The sequence below is a fragment of the Dendrobates tinctorius genome, unplaced genomic scaffold, assembly GCF_039654945.1.
Source record: "Dendrobates tinctorius isolate UK_male_01 unplaced genomic scaffold, ASM3965494v1 ptg000156l, whole genome shotgun sequence".
Classification (NCBI taxonomy): Eukaryota; Metazoa; Chordata; class Amphibia; order Anura; family Dendrobatidae; genus Dendrobates; species Dendrobates tinctorius.
The window spans coordinates 27,932,985-27,952,457 of record NW_027361823.1 but is presented as its reverse complement, the minus strand read 5'-3'; the positions used below and the strand labels follow the sequence as shown (position 1 = coordinate 27,952,457).

The 19,473-nt window shown below is 44.1% G+C and overlaps 1 protein-coding gene across 1 annotated transcript in view; it reads right to left on the bottom strand.

The window, feature by feature from the left end:
* Positions 1 to 19,473, bottom strand: part of ZNF365 (zinc finger protein 365) — a 66,403-nt gene that overhangs the window by 12,850 nt on the left and 34,080 nt on the right. The window contains exon 3 of the mRNA XM_073548295.1: positions 11,621 to 11,801. Coding sequence (XP_073404396.1) covers positions 11,621 to 11,801 — 181 coding nt within the window. The remainder of the gene's footprint in view (positions 1 to 11,620; positions 11,802 to 19,473) is intronic.

The following is a 19,473-nucleotide window of genomic DNA, read 5'->3' as shown; positions in this document are numbered from 1 at the left end:
AGTCTTGTGGTTAGGGATGTGTTAGGGTTAGGGCTGTGGTTAGGGGTGTGTTGGGGTTAGGGTTGGAGTTTGAATTGAGGGGTTTCCACTGTTTAGGCACATCAGGGGGTCTCCAAACGCGACATGGTGCAACCATTGATTCCAGCCAATTTTGCGTTCAAAAAGTCAAACGGTGCACCCTCCCTTCCAAGCCCTGACATGTGCCCAAACAGTGGTTTACCCCAACATATGGGGTATCAGCGTACTCAGGAAAAATTGCACAACAACTTTTGGGGACTAATTTCCCATGTTACCCTTGGGAAAATAAAAAATTGGGGGCTAAAAAATTATTTTTGTGGAAAAAAATGATTTTTTCATTTTCACGTCTCTGCATTATAAACTTCTGTGAAGCACTTGTGGGTTCAAAGTGCTCACAACACATCTTACATACATTCCTTGGAAGGTCTAGTTTCCAAAATGGGGTCACTTGTGGGGGGTTTCCACTGTTTAGGCACATCAGGGGCTCTGCAAACGTAAGTACGACCGCAGACTTTTCCATCAAAGTCTGCATTTCAAACCGTCACTACTTCCATTCCGAGCCCTGACGTGTGCCCAAACAATGGTTCCCCCCACATATGGGGTACCAGTGTACTCAGGACAAACTGGACAACAACTTTTGGGGTCCAATTTCTCCTGTTACCCTTGTGAAAATAAAAAATTGAGAGCTAAAAAATCATTTTTTGAGGAAAAAAAAATTATTTTTTATTTTCATGGCTCTGCGTTATAATCTTCTGTGAAGCACTTGGGGGTTCGGTGTGCTCACTACACATCTAGGCAACTTCCTTATGGGGTATAGTTTCCAAAATGGGGTCACTTGTGGGGGGTTTCAACAGTTTAGGTACATCAAGGGCTCTGCAAATGTAACATGACACCCGCAGACCATGCCATCAAAGTCAGCATTTCAAAATGTCACTACTTCCCTTCCGAGCCCTGACGTGTACCCATATAGTGGTTTTCCCCCCACATATGGGGTATCAGCGTACTCAGGACAAACTGTACAACAACTTTCGGGGTCCAATTTCTCCTGTTACCCTTGTGAAAATAAAAAATTGAGAGCTAAAAAATCATTTTTTGAGGAAAAAAAAATTATTTTTTATTTTCATGGCTCTGCGTTATAATCTTCTGTGAAGCACTTAGGGGTTCGGTGTGCTCACTACACATCTAGGCAACTTCCTTATGGGGTATAGTTTCCAAAATGGGGTCACTTGTGGGGGGTTTCAACAGTTTAGGTACATCAAGGGCTCTGCAAATGTAACATGACGCCCGCAGACCATGCCATCAAAGTCAGCATTTCAAAATGTCACTACTTCCCTTCCGAGCCCTGACGTGTACCCATATAGTGGTTTTCCCCCCACATATGGGGTATCAGCGTACTCAGGACAAAATGTACAACAACTTTCGGGGTCCAATTTCTCCTGTTACCCTTGTGAAAATAAAAAATTGAGAGCTAAAAAATCATTTTTTGAGGAAAAAAAAATTATTTTTTATTTTCATGGCTCTGCGTTATAATCTTCTGTGAAGCACTTAGGGGTTCGGTGTGCTCACTACACATCTAGGCAACTTCCTTATGGGGTATAGTTTCCAAAATGGGGTCACTTGTGGGGGGTTTCAACAGTTTAGGTACATCAAGGGCTCTGCAAATGTAACATGACGCCCGCAGACCATGCCATCAAAGTCAGCATTTCAAAATGTCACTACTTCCCTTCCGAGCCCTGACGTGTACCCATACAGTGGTTTTCCCCCCACATATGGGGTATCAGCGTACTCAGGACAAACTGTACAACAACTTTTGGGGTCCAATTTCTCCTGTTACCCTTGTGAAAAAAAATTGCGGGCTAAAAATCTTTTTTTTTTTTGAGGAAAACAAATGATTTTTTATTTTCACGGCTCTGCGTTATAAACTTCTGTGAAGCACTTGGGGGTTCAAGGTGCTCACCACACATCTAGATAAGTTCCTTGGGGGGTCTAGTTTCCAAAATGAGGTCACATGCTGGGGGTTTCTACTGTTTAGGCACACAGGGGCTCTGCAAATGTAACATGACACCCTCAGACCATGCCATCAAAGTCAGCATTTCAAAATGTCACTACCTCCCTGCTGAGCCCCGACGTGTGCCCAAACAGTTGTCCCCCCCCACATATGGGGTACCAGTGTACTCAGGACTAACTGTACAACAACTTTTGGGGTCCAATTTATCCTGGTACCCCTGTGAAAATAAAAAATTGCGGACTAAAAATATTTTTTTTAAGAAAAAAAAATATATTTTTTATTTTCACGGCTCTGCGTTATAAACTTCTGTGAAGCACCTGGGGGTTCAAAGTGCTCACTATGCATCTAGATAAGTTCCTTAGGGGGTCTAGTTTCCATACTGGGGTCATTTGTGGGGGAGCTCCAAAGTTTAGGCACACAGGGGCTCTCCAAACACGACATGGTGTCCGCTAACGATTGGAGCTAATTTTCATTTCAAAAAGTCAAATGGCACTCCTTCCCTTCTGAGCCCTGCCGTGCGCCCAAACAGTGTTTCCCCCCCACATATGGGGTACCAGCGTACTCAGGACAAACTGGACAACAACTTTTATGGTCCAATTTCTCCTGTTACCCTTGTGAAAATAAAAAATAGCGTGCTAAAAAATCTTTTTTGAGGAAAAAAAATGATTTTTTATTTTCACTGCTCTACGTTATAAACTTTTGTGAAGCACTTGGGGGTTCAAGTTGCTCACCACACATCTAGATAAGTTCCTTGGGGGGTCTAGTTTCCAAAATGAGGTCACATGCCGGGGGTTTCTACTGTTTAGGCACACAGGGGCTCTGCAAATGTAACATGACACCCTCAGACCATGCCATCAAAGTCAGCATTTCAAAATGTCACTACCTCCCTGCTGAGCCCCGACGTGTGCCCAAACAGTTGTCCCCCCCCCACATATGGGGTACCAGTGTACTCAGGACTAACTGTACAACAACTTTTGGGGTCCAATTTATCCTGGTACCCCTGTGAAAATAAAAAATTGCGGACTAAAAATATTTTTTTTAAGAAAAAAAAATATATTTTTTATTTTCACGGCTCTGCGTTATAAACTTCTGTGAAGCACCTGGGGGTTCAAAGTGCTCACTATGCATCTAGATAAGTTCCTTAGGGGGTCTAGTTTCCATACTGGGGTCATTTGTGGGGGAGCTCCAAAGTTTAGGCACACAGGGGCTCTCCAAACACGACATGGTGTCCGCTAACGATTGGAGCTAATTTTCATTTCAAAAAGTCAAATGGCACTCCTTCCCTTCTGAGCCCTGCCGTGCGCCCAAACAGTGGTTCCCCCCCACATATGGGGTACCAGCGTACTCAGGACAAACTGGACAGCAACTTTTGTGGTCCAATTTCTCCTGTTACCCTTGTGAAAATAAAAAATAGCGTGCTAAAAAATCTTTTTTGAGGAAAAAAAATGATTTTTTATTTTCACTGCTCTACGTTATAAACTTTTGTGAAGCACTTGGGGGTTCAAAGTGCTCACCACACATCTAGATAAGTTCCTTAGGGGGTCTAGTTTCCAAAATGGTGTCACTTGTGGGGGAGCTCCAATGTTTAGGTACACAGGGGCTCTCCAAACGCGACATGGTGTCCGATAACGATTGGAGCGAATTTTCCATTCAAAAAGTCAAATAGCGCTCCTTCACTTACGGACCCTGCCGTGCGCCCAATGAGTGGTTTATGACCACACATAAGGTATCTGTGCACTCAGGAGAAATTGCCCAACACATTTTAGGATCCATTTTATCCTGTTGCCCATGTGAAAATGAAAAAACTGAGACCAAAAGAAAATTTTTGTGAAAAAAAAGTACTTTTTTTTTTACCGATCAATTTGTGAAGCACCTGGGGGGGTTCAAAGTGATCACTATGCATGTAGATAAGTTCCTTGGGGGGTCTAGTTTCCAAAATGGGGTCACTTGTGGGGAAGCTCCAGTGCTTAGGCGCACAGCGACTATCCAAACGCGACATGGCAAGCGCTAAATATTCCAGCATATTTTCCATTCAAAAAGTCAAATGTGCTCCTTCCCTTCCGAGCCCTGCCGTGAGCCCAAACAGTGGTTTATGACCACATATGAGGTATCAGTGTACTCAGGAGAAATTGCCCAACAAATTTTAGAATCCATTTTATCCTGTAGCCCATGTGAAAATGAAAAAAATTAATGATAAAAGAAAATTTGTGGTGCAAAAAATAAAATGTCTATTTTTTCCTTCCACAATCTCAGAATCGCTAAGATGCGTTGAAGTGTTCCAGAGTTATTACCTCATAAAGGGACACTGGTCAGAATTGCAAAAAATGGCCAGGTCATTAAGGTCAAAATAGGCTGGGTCATGAAGGGGTTAAAGGGCCACTTAATATGGTGGTAATGGTGGTTCCCGAAAGGAGCCACCCCTTGGCTGGGTCCTTCCCTGGAGGAAGATCTGGATAGTCCCATGTTTGAGACTCTTAAATGAGGCTCCACGGACTTTATTTGCATATTCATACAGCCCTTAGATCTTAACATCTCATTTACATATTAAGAAAAATGTAGATTTCTCTGGAATAAGACCTCAGATTTCAGATATCAAGGTATCATTTTTTCAACTTCTTATGACCTACATGGTCATATTGATGGCTTAGGAGGGTTGATCCTACTGATAGATTCCCTTTAAACCCCATGCATAAATTCGGCTGACTCTTTCCAGGTGCCTCCCCAGGAGTTGCCCGCCCTCCTGCCCTTATTGAGATATCTTTGTTTGTCAAGCAATAAGAAAAAATGAATGGCACCAAGGTCTAGAAGTCAAATACCTGCAGCATGGAGTTAACGGCAATCAGTGAACAGCGGTAGAAGCGTCCTGCATGCGAAACTGATGTCGTCCCTCTTTTTCCCGCATTCTTCCTGCACCTGCTTGTCCCATGGACTTTGTCTGAAAACCTCTTAGGCTACTTTCACACATCAGGTTTTCGGCGTCAGGCGCGATCCGGCGTCGTGCCGGAACGCCGGATCCGGCAAATGTTTCGTAAAACCGGATGTGACGGATCCGGTTTTCTGCCGGATCCGTCTTTTTCTTGACAGACAAAACAGAATCCGTCTCATCCGGTTCATCCGTTTTTCTATCCGTTTTTCGACGGATTACGCCAGATCCGGTTTTTAAAATTGACCCTTGTGGCCTTCCGAACGGGATTGGCTACTGGAAAACTATATATAGCATGTTCCTACAGCCCTTCTTTGACAGGTTGTAGAGGAGAAAGTGCAGGTTGGAGAGAAGAGCAAGTTACTGGCGAAGATGGATGTTGTGATTGGAAATATTTTGAAGAATTTGGCGGATTTTATAGCGGAGGCGAATCGTTTGAGGGTGATTGTTCTGGAGAAGGAGAGAGCGAGACAGCAGCGCATCAGGCATCGTAGACGACGTTTGTGGATCCACCCCATCACAGCCAAGAGAATGACGCGTGGGGTCTATTCTACACTCTGCATGGACCTTCGACGAAACCCGGATAAATTTTTTGGATATGTTAGGATGAAAATGGAGAATTTTGATTACTTGGTGGAGCGCATTGCACACCTCATAAGAAAAGTGGACACCTATTGCCGCTTCTCTGTTTCACCCGCAGAGCGTCTGATGGTGACTTTAAGGTAAGCCACATTTATTGGATATGCTCGCATCAGAGCACACTTTCACTGCAATCTTGTTGGTGGTAGTTTGTATCTCCAAGTGTTATAGGTCAGTTTTGGTATGTAATGCTGTGATTTAAAACTAATTGATTGTTTTTTAATTCCCCACAGATTTCTTGCAACTGGAGAATCCCTTTCGTCACTGCATTTCCAGTACAGACTCGGGATTTCCACCATATCTGGAATTGTGAAGTACACATGCCGTGCACTGTGGGACTCCTTAGCTGAAGAGTTTTTACCAGAGCCCACAACAGAGAGGTGGATTGAAATTGCTGACAAGTTTCAACAGATATGTCAGTTTCCAAACTGCTTGGGCGCTGTGGACGGGAAACATATCCGCATTGTAAAGCCAGCTGGATCGGGATCGGAATATTTCAATTACAAGAAATATTTTTCAATTGTCCTCATGGCCATCGCTGACGCGGAATACAAATTTATTGCGGTTGATATTGGGGCCTATGGCCGCTCCAATGACTCTCAAGTTTTCAAACTGTCTGCCATGGGGCGTAAACTGTATGGAAACACCTTCCAGTTCCCACCACCTAGACCGCTGCCGCAAACATCTGGTCCACCTATGCCATTTGTCTGTGTAGGGGATGAAGCCTTCCAGCTGTCAGAACACCTTTTGAAACCGTACTCTAGCAGAGGATTGACAAGACCAAAATGCATTTTTAATTACCGCCTCACAAGAGCAAGAAGAATGGTTGAATGTACCTTTGGTATTCTGACAGCCAAATGGCGGGTCCTATTGACTGCGATCAACCTCAAGACAGAAACTGTGGACGAGGTGATCAAAGCGTGCGTGGTACTCCACAATTTTGTTATCTGCAAGGAACCCATTTCCATTGAGGACACCTCTGAAGAAACCACCTTGCAAGATTACCATGACATTACCACTAGAAGTTCTGTGACGGTTTCAGTAATGAGGGACAATTTTGCAATATACTTTATGTCACCTCAAGGCAGAGTACACTGGCAGGATGACAGAGTGTGAAAGATTTGTGCCCAACCAAACTTGTGTACCTTCTGTACCAACAGTATATACCTTTGCCAACCAAAGTTGGCTATCTTGTCATGGTCTTACTATTTTTAGCTTTAGGCCACAGGTGTGTACCTGGTTGTGTTTTATGCAAAGTATTTCACCTTTTAACAAAAGTTGTGTACATTGTTAGGAAATCACCAACAATAAACACAACTTTTTAGGTGAAATACTTTGCTTCAAACACAACCAGGAACACAACTGTGGCAAAAAGCTAAAGTTTACCCACAGTTATATACCTAGTTTTGAATACCATTTCACCTTTTAAATACCCTGTATTTAACCTTTTTCGCCGCAGAAAGAAATGACAGACAACCAGTGTAAAATAATTTAACTTTTATTGAAAAATGTTTTTTTTAGTAAACTTTTTTAAAATTTTAATAAACTTGTTTAATAAAGCTTTGAAACCATAAAACTGGTCATTTTTATTTAAATACACACATTATAAATCTGTGTAGTGTGTGGTGGAAATACTGCTGGAGGGGCTGCGGGACACTTCGACACTGGGAGTGTGGAGAGAGGACTGGGATCGTGGTGGGGAAGGAACAGTTAGAGGTGAAGGTGTGGAAAAAACTACAGAATGGGTGGACATGTGGGAAGCAGAAGAGGTGGTGGGTGGTGGAGTGGAGGGTTGGGCAGGGACTGTAGGAGCAGATGATGTTTATGGCAAGTTGTATGGGGAAGGAGTTTGGTACGGGGCAGGTTGCTGGAAGTGGGGAGATGTCTGGTACGGGGCAGGTTGCTGGAAGTGGGGAGATGTCTGGTACGGGGCAGGTTGCTGGAAGTGGGGAGATGTCTGGTACGGGGCAGGTTGCTGGAAGTGGGGAGATGTCTGGTACTGGGGAGGTTGCTGGTACTGGGGAGTTTGCAGGTACTGGGGAGGTTGCTGGTACTGGGGAGGTTGCTGGTACTGGGGAGGTTGCTGGTACTAGGGAGGTTGCTGGTGCTGGGGAGGTTGCTGGTGCTGGGGAGGTTGCTGGTGCTGGGGAGGTTGCTGGTGCTGGGGAGGTGGATGGTGCTGGGGAGGTGGATGGTATGTAATAGGAGGGGGAGGATGGAAAGTGGCTGGAGGGGGTGTAGATGTAATAGGAGGGGGAGGATGGAAAGTGGCTGGAGGGGGTGTAGATGTAAAAGGAGGGGGAGGATGGAAAGTGGCTGGAGGGGGTGCAGGTGGAGGAACTACTGTGGTGGGAGGAGGAGGTTGGGAGGTAACTTGCTGGAGAGCAGCGTGGCATGAATGCATTACATGCATCTGCTGGGCAGGAGAGAGCGTTTCCATGCGCTCCACAACAGACCTGAAAAAGGTGTGGTTTGGCGAAGATCTTGCTTCTGAATGCATGGTTTGCAGAAGTGTCTTCACCTCCAGAATGCTGGAGTTGATCTGCTGATAGCCTGCGGAGATTTGCTCTGACAAGACTTTTAGACAGTTCTGGAAAGATGCATTCAGATGCAAGAACTCTGGCGCATAAGTCTTTTCCTGACCCCTCTGCCGCCCAGTACCCGCAGGTGTACTAGAGGTGGCAGGGGCAGAAGGGTGGGGTAAAGGGAAAGCGATCTCCTCACCAGCAGCTTCATGTAATGTAGGCGGCCACGATGCTCCTGTGCTGGTGGATGGGACAGATGGGTCGAATGTGTGGGAAGGCTGGGAAGGTGCAGATGTCTCCTCAGGGATCGCCTCAGAAGGGTCCAATCGTGCAGGCTCCCGAGTGCTGCTCACTGTGCTGTGGAATAAAGAGAAAAAAAAACAATTAAAATACTGACATGGTATGGCCCTGGCTGAAAAAAAAAATTTACATCTAACATTTTTTTTCACATGTGGTGTGTAATATTTACCTTCTAGTGACCATTGTTTCCCGGAGGAACGACAGGGCTTCTGCGTACTTGTACTTGCTCCTGCGTCCTCCAGATCCACTCGGGGCCCGCATCTCTTTATTGAACTCCTTCTTGAAACGATCCCTCACAGACCACCACCGATTCACAATTCTGTTCCCTGAAACGAGAAAGGACAAAGTGGTTAGTATACAACATCAGTGTTTCCCAAACTCCAGTCCTCATGGTCCCCAGGGGTCATGTTTTCAGGATTTCCATAGTAAATAGAAATCCTGAACACATGATCCGTGGGGACCACGAGGACTGGAGTTCGGGAAACACTGGTTTACATCAAGCAACCGGTACTGTATATACTTACGCTCTTTAATCTGGGCCCGAACATCGAGGTCCTCCCAGCGGCCCACAAGGAGCGAACAAATTTCCTCCCAGAGTCGTCGGGTAACAATAAGGTCAGCGTGGCGGCGGTCAGCCATATTCCAGAGCGGCTCCCTTTCTCTGACGAGATCGATGAGGTGGTCCACATCGAGATCTCCATCCTCACCGTCAGAGTCGGGAGCACGCTGTGAAGGCTGTTAAAGAAAAAGACAAAAATAACATAATTAGCCTCCACAAAAGAAATGAAATAAAAAGTGCAAAAAAACAAAGCAAAAATATTTATACTTACACGCTGGTGACCGCCGCGTTGCTGTCGCCGACGACCCTGGGAGGCACTGCGAGGACCTCTTGGCCGAGCACCAGATTGGGAAGACTAGAGAAGAAAACAAAAAATGTTATGTCTTTGGATGTAGGCATTTGTTTGCTGTGTGTGGTCTGCAGAACATTGTTTTCTATGTGTTGTGTGTAGTGTGATGTTGTGTTTCTGCGTTTGATGCAAAAAACTTACCAATTGTGAGCCCATTCCAAGTGTCTGTCCACCCCTTCCTTCTTCTTCTGGGAGCTCCTCTTCATCTTGTGAATCCTGTTTTGAAATAAAAGGCAATGAATAGACATATATTACAGAGATGATGGATTTTGGAAATAAAAACTTACCGTCAAACGCTGACGATGCGAGGGAGGGCTCCCAGAAGATGATGTGCTGTCTTCCTGGTGGCCACACTCCATGCCTGTGGGTGGTGTTCCACCTGCTGCCATTGCTGCTGCTGCTGCTGCATCTATTGGGCGGCTGTTGAATAAAGAGAAACAAAGGGCCAATGAATATCTTGATATTCAATAGCCCTAGTTTGGAGGAATGGGGGATTTGATAATTACCGTCTCTCATCTGCTGCTGGCCTCCCCTCCTCAGCATGTTCCATTTGCTGCTCCATTTGGGGTGGTGGTGGTGCTGATGGTGCTGCAGTGGTCTCCTGCCTTCTCCTGCTGCGCTTGGTTGCTATCTTGGGTGGCATGTTGGGTGTGGCTGTGGGTCCCACTGTCTTGCTTTTATATATGTCTTGTGGGCAGAGCTACTGAGCATGCTCAGACCCAAAAAACCGGATCCGGCCACCGGATCCGGCTTTCGCCGGATCCGGCGCATTGCGGCGCTCATAGGCTTTCATTGTGTGAAAAAGCTGGACGCGCCGGATCCGGCGTGTCCGGCTTTTTCGCCGGAGACAAAAAACGTTACAGTCTCCGTTTTTTCCAGAAGCCGGATCGCGACACATTGCCGGATCCGGCGAAAACCGGATGAAACGCATGGCCATCCGGCGCGATCCGGCGCAAATGCAAGTCAATGGGGGGGGAAACCGGATCCGGCATTGCATTTCTCCGGATCCGGTTTCTGTCAAAAGCGCCGGATCGCGCCTGACGGCGAAAACCTGATGTGTGAAATAGGCCTTATGGTTTAATAAAGGACTTTGTTTTTCACATCTTATGGGTGATTGCTGCATTTTCATTTCTTCAATTTTTCAATGTCTTTGTTTGCGTTTGGTCCATGTACAGTGATACAGTTTGGGCACCTCTTGTCAAAATTACTGGTATTGTAAAAAGTTAAGCAAGTTGAAGATGAAATGATCTCTACAAGGCCTAAAGTTAAAGATGTCACATTTCCTTTGTATCTTAGGCCAAAAAAAATTGTCATTTTTTTCATTTTGAAAATTACAAAAAAGAAAATTTGCCGAAGCAATATTCCTTCAACAACGGTGATAATTTACCTGTCACGTTAACTGCTTTAAAGGGAATCTGTCACCCTATTTTTCGCCTATCAGCTGCCGGCACCGACATCAGGAGCTTATCTACAGCATTCTGTAATGCTGTTGATAAGCCCCTGATGTAACCTGAAAGATAAGAAAAAAGAGTTAAATTATACTCACCCTTCCGTTCGGTCCGGTCCGATGGGTGTCGCTGTCCCTTCCAGCGCCTCCCATCTTCTAACTGTGACATCCTCTTCTTTGCTGCCTGTCGTGGCTCCTGCGCAGGCGCACTGCTCTGCCCTATTGAGGGCAGAGCAGAATACTGCAGTGCGCAGGCGATGGACCTCCCCCGGCGCCTGCGCACTGCAGGACTCTGCTCTGCCCTCAACAAGGCAGAGCAGTGCGCCTACACAGGAGCCACCACGACAGGCAGCAAAGAAGAAGACATCACCGTTAGAAGATGGGAGGCGCCGGACCACAACACCCATCGGACTAAGACCAGACCGCCCCCCGGTGAGTATAATATAACTCCTTTTTCTTCTCTTTCAGATTAAATTGGGGGCTTATCTACAGAATTACAGAATGCTGTAGATAAGCCCCTAATATCGGTGCTGGCAGCTGATAGGCGAAAAATAGGGTGACAGATTCCCTTTAATGGTTCGATTTTAAATATAAGCTGTGGCCGACCTCCGTCCAACAAAATTACGGTATTTGTGATGTGTGATAAGTTACCGTATTTGGCTGAAGGGCAGCGAGAGGGCCATCATTGTGATTAAAATGTTTTTTTTCTGCCTTTTTGTCTTTATAGCCATATGGTCTATAATTTTTTAAATAATTTTTGTAGCTGGAATAATTTTCACGGATATTATGAGATATCTCACTGTTGGGAAAGCCTGAGTTAACTTTAGATAAAAGATTATTACGATCTCTTACCATGGCGTCCTCAGGAGCAGGTTGAGTGTTTTTGATCTGCCGCTTTTGATAAAACTCCAATTGTTTCTCTGCAAGTTCCACTCTCTGCAGAAGGTTTTCGATAAATTGTTGAAGTCTTCTTTTCCCTCGGAACTCTTTTTCAGCAGCAGCTTCCAGAAAGTGATTAATGGAAACCATCTCCCTGTAAGGAAAAAAAAAAAGAAAAAGCTAAAACATGTCTATCCAGCTGGCTCACTGGGACAGCCATTGCATGGATGGTGTTTTATGGCTTATCTTGAAACTGCACATAGATAGAAAGACATAGTATGTAGTGATGAGCGAGCATGCTCGGATAAAGAGTTATCGGAGCATACTCGAGTGCTAATAGAGCATCTTCGGTGTGCTCAAACAATATGTTTGAGTCCTCCCGGCTGTTAGACAACCGCAACACATGCAGGGATTGCCTGTTTGTAGGGTATTCCCTGCATGTGTTGCGGCTGTCGAATAGCAGCGAGACATGCAGTCATGGGGACTCGAACACAGTATTAGGTCACGCCGGAAAAACTCTAGCCAGAGCTACCGGACTACTACCCATAATATCCCACATCGTCCCATCAGCCAGAGCCACCGGACTACTACCACTAATATCCCACATCATCCCGTCACCCAGAGCCACCGGACTACTACCACTAATATCCCACATCATCCCGTCACCCAGAGCTACCGGACTACTACCCATAATATCCCACATCATCCCGTCAGCCAGAGCCACTGGACTACAACTCCTAATATCCCACATGATCCCATCAGCCAGAGCCACCGGATAACTACCACTAATATCCCACATCATCCCGTCAGCCTGGAGTCAGAACCAGAGCGCTGAGTGGAACGGTCCTAACTTCCATACTGGGGATCCCTTTAAGAGAGGCCTGGTGTCAGAACCAGAGTGCTGAGTGGATTTGCCCTGACTTCCATACCAATGATCCCTTTAATAGAAGCCTTGGGTGAGAATCAGAGTGCTGAGGGATTTACCCTAACTTACATACCGGAGATGCCTTTAGGAGAGGCCTGGGGTCAGTACCAAAGCGCAGAGTGGATTTTCCCTCACTTCCTTACTGAGGATCCCTTTAAGTGGGGACTTGGGTCAGAACCAGAGTGCTGAGTGGATTTGCCCTAACTTCCATACTGGGGATCCCTTTAAGAGAGCCTGGGATCAGAACCAGAGCGCTTAGTGTATTTGCCCTGACTTGCATACCAATGATCCCTTTAATAGAACCCTGGGGTCAGAATCAGAGCGCCGAGGGATTTGCCCTAACTTCCATACAGGAGATCCCTTTAAGAGAGCCTGGGGTCAGTAACAGAGCATTTGAAGGCAATTGTCCTGACTTCCATACCGGGGATCCCTTTAAGAGAGGCCTGGGGTCAGTACCAAAGCGCAGAGTGGATTTTTCCTAAATTCCATACCAATCATCCCTTTGAGAGACCATGGGGTCAGAACCACAGAGCTGAGTGGAACGGTCTTAACTTCCATACCGGGGATCCCTTTAAGAGAGGCCTGGGGTCAAAACCAAAGCGCTGGATGGATTTGCTCTGGCTTCCATACCAATGATCCCTTTAAGAGGGAAGTTGTGCCTACGGGATGGGTGATGTGTATATGGGCACGGGAGGGGGGATTCATTTCTGTCATGTGCTCTGTGCTCCTTTCTGGGGGGCAGACAATGGCTGGGAGCTTATGTTCCCAGGGATGCTAGATTTCTCCCACCATGTCAGTGTCTGCTGAGGTGTTGTCAAGTGGGAAAACTGTTGGTTATAGCAACCAGTCACAGCTCAGCTTCTTTTAACCAGCTCTTGTGAAATGAGAGATGCTTAGTGATTGTTTGCAAGGAAAACTGTTGCTCATAGCAACCAATCACAGCTCAGCTTCTTTTGAACAGCTCTGGTGAAATGAAAGATGCTTCGTGATTGGTTGGTGATACACACACACACATTCATTTTTATATATAGAGATTTTTGACTAAAATGTAAATTGCTCTTTTATTCTATAAAATACTGCCAACATGTCTTCGAATTTCCAAGCACTAAATTTTGTATTTATTTTCAGAAAATGAGAAATGGTCAAAAAAACAAAAAAAGCAGTGCTTGCAGACCTCAAATAATGCTAAGAAAACAAGTTCATAATAATTTAGAAACAGCAATACTAATGTTTTAACTCAGAAAGAGTTCAGAAATCAATATTTTGTGGAATAACCATGATTTTTAATCACAGCTTTCATGCATCTTGGCATGCTTTCCACCAGTCTTTCACACTGCTTTTGGGTGACCTTATGCCCCTCCTGGAACAAAAATTTAAGCAGTTCTTTTTTTGATGGCTTGTGACTATCCACCTTCCTCTTGATTACATTCCAGAGGTTTTCAATGGGGTTCAGGTCTGGAGATTGGGCTGGCCATGACAGGGATTTGATGTGGTGGTCCTTCATCCACACATTGATTGACCTAGCTGTGTGGCATGGTGCATTGTCCTGCTGGAACAAACAGTCCTCAGAGTTGGGGATCATTGCCTGAGCAAGGATGACCTTGTATGCGGCTTGATTCATACGTCCTTTTCAAAGATTAACCTGCCCAATTCCAGTGTTGCTGAAGCATCCCCAGATTACCACTGATCCTCCACCAAAATTCACAGTGGGTGCAAGACACAGTGGCTTGTACGCCTCTCCACGTCTCCGTCTAACTATTAGAATACCAAGTGTTGGGCAAAGCTGAACATTAGACTCATCAGAGAAGATTACCTTACTCCAGTCCAATCCTTATGGTCTTTGGCAAACATTAGCCTGGCTCTCATTTGCTTCTCATTGATGAAAGGCTTTTTTCTAGCTTTACATGACTTGAGCTCTGCCTCTAGGGGCCTGTTATGAACTGTTCTTGCCATGCACTTCACCCTAGCTGCCATTTGCCATTCCTTATGTAGGTCACTTGATGTAATCCTGCGGTTGGTGAGTGACATTCGAATAAGTTGATGGTCATCCCGGTCAGCGGAGAGTTGTTTTCACCCTCTGCCGGTCTATAGCTTTTTTGTCACCAATGTCTGCTGCTTGACCTAGTTGTAATGGACTGCCATCTTAGAAATTTTAAGGATGGAGGCAACATGATGCTCACTATATCCCTCTGCTAGTAAAGCCAGACTTGAGCCCTTCCTTTCCTCACTCAAGACATTTCTTTTCAACTCTTTTGGCATTGCTAAAAGTTATTTTTTCATTCCTATTACTTTTGGGATATTACAGTGCTGTGCAAATTAATGGGACAAAGCATTTGTTTAAGTAAAATCGTAAGTTGGTTAACGGTCAGTGATTCAAACCAGTTTTAACTGCTTTGAACAGGCACTCACACCTGTTCAAAGCAGTTAAAACTGGTTTGAATCACTAACTGGTAACCAACTTACGATTTTACTTAAAATAATGCTTTGTCCCAATTAATTTGCACACCACTGTACTAGCATTTGTTTTGCCATCCAGCTTGTCCTATTAAGAGGATTGTGAACACCACAGCAGGGTTTTTATACTTTCTTTCGTTAAATAAGATTTGGTTCAGGTGATCACCTAATCAGAAAAGCATTAAGTAGAATGAGGTGTACTCTGGTTGGAATTCAACTGACACTGGAATGGAATGGCTGTCAGGCATGTAGAGAAGCTGATTTTTATAAAACTGTGCAGTGGTCTCTTAATTTTTGCCAGGGCTGTATATATATTTACCTTGGCTTTGTGTACATGTGTTTTTCATAGAAAGAGAGGGTGTAAACCATTTGCAGCTTAACTTGTCTGAGAACAAAAGGATTGGGCATGCTGAAATCCAGCAGCCTGATCCTTTCCTGGGAAAGTCAGGACAGCAGCAAATTGGTAAATTTGCCTAAAATGCCTAAAATGTATCTAATATGTATTGCCAGTTTAAGAGTCCAAACAGCATTTAAAAAGCCCTGTATGTGAAAATAATGAATTAATATGCACAACACCTAAACAAATGCCAAAAGGACAGGCTTTTGGGTCTTGCGAATAAAATGCTTTTGATACACTGCACACAATGTAAAAATGACCCGTAAACCTTGCCTTACTTTGTAGTAATCCTGCCTGTATTATAGCCCAGAGCTGCATTCACAACTTTGTCTATGGCTGCTAGAACCAACCTACAGCATATGACTATGACTACACACAATCCCAACAGCTTCATTGCTGCAAAGAAGCGTTTTGCGTTCAGTGCATTACTGTCCATCATCCACATGTTAGGCTATGGGTGCAACTCAAAGGATTTGTGTCTTTGTTCAACCTTAAAACTAAGAAACTGAAATGCAAATCACAGGAGTAAAATCTAAAAAAAAAAAAAATGCTGAACAGAATTGTGAATACAGCTGTGGTCTACAAAGGCTGTAAGCCGGGATTTACCGTATATACAGGTGCTTCTCACAAAATTAGAATATCATCAAAAGTTAATTTATTTCAGTTCTTCAATACAAAAAGTGAAACTCATATATTATATAGAGTCATTACAAACAGAGTGATCTATTTCAAGTGTTTATTTCTGTTAATGTTGAGGATTATGGCTTAATTAGAATTAAAAAAAAAAATACCTGCAAAGGCTTCCTAAGCATTTAAAATGGTCCCTTAGTCTGTTTTAGTAGGCTTCACAATCATGGGGAAGACTACGGACTTGACAAATGTCCAGAAGGCAGTCATTGACACACTCCACAAGGAGGGTGAGCCACAAAAGGTCATTGCTAAAGAAGCTGGCTGTTCACAGAGTGCCTGTCAGAAACACCACACTGCACTTGCTCACTGAGCCAGTGCATGTGTCCTGAGTTGAACAAACTATGCTCAAAGATACCTGTGGAGCGGGGCGGCAGCGGTGGAGATGCATGCTTCAGGTAAACAGGACCTTAAGCACCTGACTGCTGGAGGAGTGTCTAGGTGTGGAGACAAGCGCTTGGGTTAGAGATACCCAGAGAGTAGTCGGGCAGGCGCGGGTCTAAGCCAGGAGATGGCACGGTACATGAGGGGCAAGACAGGGATGTGGTCATTCACAAAGCAAAGTCTGGAAACCTGAGATAGCAGTGCAGTACAGGCAGGAGCAATGGAACAGAAGGTCAGGGACAGGCAAAGGTCATAACAGAGAGGCAAAACAAGTACAGAGTCAGGCAGCAATATCAGAAACAGGATCGAACCAAGTCATATATGAGCAAACATCCACAGGCACACAGTATCCACAGATACACGGGGTCAGGAACTAAGCCGAGGTCAAAAGTATCACTGACAATGGACAGAGCCCAAATGAGGCTATTTAAAGCCCTCCCAAAACCAGAAATAGGCCAAAAGCATTAACCCCTGCAGCACTAAACCAGAATTCACATACAAACCATGACAGTACTGTACCCAAGCATATTAATAGAAGGTTGAGTGAAAGGAAAAAGTGTGGTAGAAAAAGGTGCACAAGCAACCAGGATAACCGCAACCTTGAAAGGATTGTTAAGAAAAGGCCATTCAAAAATTTGGGGGAGATTCACAAGGAGTGGACTGCTGCTGGAGTCATTGCTTCAAGAGCCACCACACACAGACGTATCCAGGACATGGGCTTCAAGTGTTGCATTCCTTGTGTCAAGCCACTCATGACCAATAGACAACACCAGAAGCGTCTTACATGGGCCAAAGAGAAAAAGAGCTGGACTGTTGCTCAGTGTTCCAAGGTGTTGTTTTCAGATTAAAGTAAATTTTGCATTTCATTTGGAAATCAAGGTCCCAGAGTCTGGAGGAAGAGTGGAGAGGCCACAATCCAAGCTGCTTAAGGTCTAGTGTGAAGTTTCCACAATCAGTGATGGTTTCGGGAGCCATGTCATCTGCTCGTGTAGATCCACTGTGTTTTATCAAAACCAAAGTCAGCGCAGCAATCTACCAGGAAATTTTAGAGCACTTCATGTTTCCCTCTGCTGACAAGCTTTCTGGAGATGGAAATTTCTTTCTCCAGCAGGACTTGGCACCTGTCCACACTGCCAAAAGTACCAATACCTGGTTTACAAACAACAGTATCACTGTGCTTGATTGACCAGCAAACTGACCATAACCACATAGAGAATCTATGGGGTATTGTCAAGAGGAAGATGAGAGAGACCAGATCCAACAATACAGACGAGCTGAAGGCTGCAATCAAAGCAACCTGAGCTTCCATAACACCTCAGCACTGCCACAGGCTGTTTGCCATCATGCCACGCCTCACTGATGCAGTAATTGATGCAAAAGGAGCCCCGACCAAGTATTGAGTGCTTTACTGAACATACATTTCCGTAGGCCAACAATTTGGATTTTAAAATCATTTTTCAAGCTGGTGTTATAAACTATTCTAATTTACTGAGATAATGACTTTTGGGTTTTCATTGGCTGTAAGCCATAATCATCAACATTAACAGAAATAAACACTAGAAATAGATCGCTCTGTTTGTAATGACTCAATATAATATATGAGTTTCACTGTTTGTATTGAAGAACTGAAATTAACTTTTTGATAATATTCTAATGTTGTGAGAAGCACTTGTAAGCTCAAGGGGTTTTCCACTCCAAGTTTTAAAACTTTGATCCATTTCACTTTGCCTGTACCCAATTTTTCCTATGCATATTGTACATGTCTATATTATTATTATTATTATTATTTATATAGCACCATTGATTCCATGGTGCTGTACATGAGAGGGGGTTACATACAAATTACAGATATCACTTACAGTAAACAAACTAACAATGACAGACTGATTCAGAGGGGAGAGGATGTGATGTGATGACCTCTGATGTTAGAATCGCTCACTAAATTTTTAGCACTTTAAATGATGCCAATTTAATCAATTTTTGAATGTACATCATGTTTTCAGCTTCCAATGACCCTTAGTTATTGCAATTTGAAACTAATTTTACATTATAAGAAAATGTGTGCATTTGGTTGGACTTTTCTCAGGATGGTCTAATACAAATCTCTATTTCAGGGGTAAAATACTTGCAATCAGCAAATCATATCCATATCTATAAGAATCATTCTGTGGACAGGTCACACTTGTTGTAGCACCCTCTGCGGTACAATATGGCATTACATGGCTGTCTACATATATAACAAGTTGCTCCTTTGGGCATTAGGAGAGGGAGACTCCATTTTAAAGTGTAAAGTACGGGACCCTAATGAATTCCCTGTCCTCATCCTGTAATTTTCAGCTTTCAGGAGCCATTTCTGATTCTTATACCTAAAAGTATACTTTATAGTTTTCTCTTTACTTTTCTTCATTCTTTATATTTTTCTTATTTTGTAGACTTTTTGGAGGCATTATAAAAACATAACTAGTTTTCCATATACAGTGGGGCAAAAAAGTATTTAGTCAGTCAGCAATAGTGCAAGTTCCACCACTTAAAAAGATGAGAGGCGTCTGTAATTTACATCATAGGTAGACCTCAACTATGGGAGCCAAACTGAGAAAAAAAAATCCAGAAAATCACATTGTCTGGTTTTTTTTCATTTTATTTGCATATTATGGTGGAAAATAAGTATTTGGTCAGAAAAAAAATTTCATCTCAATACTTCGTGATATATCCTTTGTTGACAATGACAGAGGTCAAACGTTTTCTGTAAGTCTTCACAAGGTTGCCACACACTGTTGTTGGTATGTTGGCCCATTCCTCCATGCAGATCTCCTCTAGAGCAGTGATGTTTTTGGCTTTTCGCTTGGCAACACGGACTTTCAACTCCCTCCAAAGGTTTTCTATAGGGTTGAGATCTGGAGACTGGCTAGGCCACTCCAGGACCTTGAAATGCTTCTTACGAAGCCACTCCTTCATTGCCCTGGCGGTGTGCTTTGGATC